Raw genomic sequence first — 2,402 nt, 5'->3', positions numbered from 1 at the left:
GTGTGTGTGTGTGTGTGTGTGTGTGTGTGTGTGTGTGTGTGTGTGTGTGTGTGTGTGTGTACACATGGTAACTGACCCCAGCTTCTGACCTACAGGCATTGTAGCTATGCAGATTGAGGCGCTGGAGGCGGTTCACCGCGAGAGCAGGAGGTTACCTCCTATTCAGAAGGTGAGTGCTGTTTCTCACTGAGCTGCTGGGACTCTATGCTACATAGACCCAGCAGCTGTATATACAGTATTTATGCAGCTACATTCACATGAAAAAGTCTTCAAATGATTAAAACTAAATACACTTTTACTGCCTCCATAGGAATTAGGAGGGTAAACAGCAGCCAGATGCTGCTAATCAAATGCACTTGATTAATTGATCATCAGCAGTTGATTCAGACAAAGCAATGCTCAGAGAGAGTGCAAAAGACCCAAGAGCTACAGCTCACACTGTGCAGGCCTTAGTTAGCACATTCAAAGTTAATGACAGTACAATTAGGGGGAAAACTGATCAAGTAGTTTCCAGGAGAAAGCCTAGAGTCATCTGTCTAATAGCCAAACCTTAGATCAATTGGGGCAGACCTTTTTTTTTTAGATCCATTTCATTCCATATATTATAATAACCTATAGAGAACTTGACCCATATTATTGCAAGTTACTACAAATGGTGAGGAGTCCACTGGTAACACACTTAAAAATTCGCTTTCATAGTTTGTTAATTTAAGTTTTCATCACATACTTATCATCTAACAACAGGCGCAAGCTAAAAGTTATATGCCCAAAGAACTCGTTGAACAGGCAGATATGAAAAAGCAGATCACATCTGAGGCATCTGGTTCTATGTCATAGACTGTATTTAAAAGATGGGTATAGCCTTCCTTAAATCCTGCATTTTCACCACTGGCCAGCAGGGGGTGAATCTTTTGATTGCAAAATAAAATCAAATTGTACAAAAGTCTATCGACTGCTACTTGTTTAAGACCTCAGTAAACACTTTCCTGATGGCGTGTCTGGTTTCTTAGTGAGCTCCGCCCGCCATGGTTAATAGCTGACGTCACTATGGCTGTAGCTCAGGAGGTAGAGGAGGTCATCTACTGATCGGAAGGTTGGTGGTTTGATCCCTGGCTCCCCCGCTCTGCATGCCAAATATCCTTGAGCAAGATACTAACCCCATGTTGCTTTCCGATGCATCCATCAGGGTATGAATGTGCGTGAATGTTAGCTAGAAAGCGCTTAAAAGCATAGAAGAAAGTGCTTGTGCGAATGGGTGAGGGAATCAGTCCATTTACCATTTACTGTGGCGATGGTTATATTTTATATATATACTCTATGCTTTATTGATAACTGAGAAAAATAAATCTGGATTACTTGACATAATGCTTCCATCCATCCAGTCCATTGTCCTCCTCCGCTTATCTAAATCAGGGTTACAGAGGGGAGCATGCTATAGCTGAAACAGGATGAAAGGTCTTCAGTCTGTGCAGAGCTAACACAGACAACCACAGACTAATTTTAAACACTGTATTCTTCTGCAATGTTGACTTAATGAAGACTTTTACTCATGTCTGTTAGTTTAGTCCACGTGCTCAGTTTGGTCTGGTTTGCTGCAACTCTGCATCCAGCTAGTGTCATCCAGTGTTTTCCAGATATCATCACGCTTTCATATTTTACCACTTAGTCTTTTGGACCTCGCTCTACCACACGCCTGCCAGCTTTTGATAAATCACACAATTATACATGCATTAAAACATTATGCCAATGCTGCTTAGGGAGCAACCTGGACACAGCGGAGAGCTGTCTGTCTGCTGCAGCTTTTGGTTAGCTACTCACATGTTTATGTGTCGGATAAGGCTTCCATCTTGGGCTGCGAGCATCATGCCAAAACATGCTGAAAGTGTGTAAACAACACCGACTCTGGCTTTGTGACAAGTCTGAATAGTAGTAATGGCAGCAATAGCCCTAAAGAAGGAAAGCAGTGCATGCTTTTAAGGTGCAGCAACAATAAGCAGCCGAGCTCGCAGCAGTAATGAGGTGCAGAGGGACTTTCTTCTTGGTCTCGCTGTTCATTCGAGGACAAGAAGCTATTATCTCCTGGCTGGAGCTTCGTTCCCACAGGTCAGCTGTGGCCTTAATGGGCAATGTTGTGAATGATCTAACGTCCCTCCTCATGCACATTTGTGACAATGGAACAACTGAGTGTTTCTGCTGACTGTGGAGGCCAGAAGGAGCCGAAGCAGCGCAGGGTGCAGACCTGACTGTTGACTTACAGTGGGGCAAAAAAGTATTTAGTCAGCCACCGATTGTGCAAGTTCCCCCACCCAAAATGATGACAGAGGTCAGTAATTTGCACCAGAGGTACACTTCAACTGTGAGAGACAGAATGTGAAAAAAAATCCATGAATCCACATGGTAGG

The 2,402-nt window shown here is 43.4% G+C and overlaps 1 protein-coding gene across 2 annotated transcripts in view; it reads left to right on the top strand.

The window, feature by feature from the left end:
- The window catches only part of sbf2 (SET binding factor 2), a 104,990-nt gene that overhangs the window by 74,784 nt on the left and 27,804 nt on the right, over positions 1-2,402 (top strand). For both annotated transcript variants that reach the window (XM_005724339.1, XM_005724338.1), the window contains exon 21: positions 96-169. In XM_005724339.1, the coding sequence (XP_005724396.1) occupies positions 96-169 (74 nt within the window). The remainder of the gene's footprint in view (positions 1-95; positions 170-2,402) is intronic.

This window comes from Pundamilia nyererei, unplaced genomic scaffold (assembly GCF_000239375.1).
Source record: "Pundamilia nyererei isolate P.nyererei 1_Seehausen unplaced genomic scaffold, PunNye1.0 scaffold00011, whole genome shotgun sequence".
Taxonomy (NCBI): Eukaryota; Metazoa; Chordata; class Actinopteri; order Cichliformes; family Cichlidae; genus Pundamilia; species Pundamilia nyererei.
This window is presented reverse-complemented; position numbering and strand designations above follow the sequence as displayed.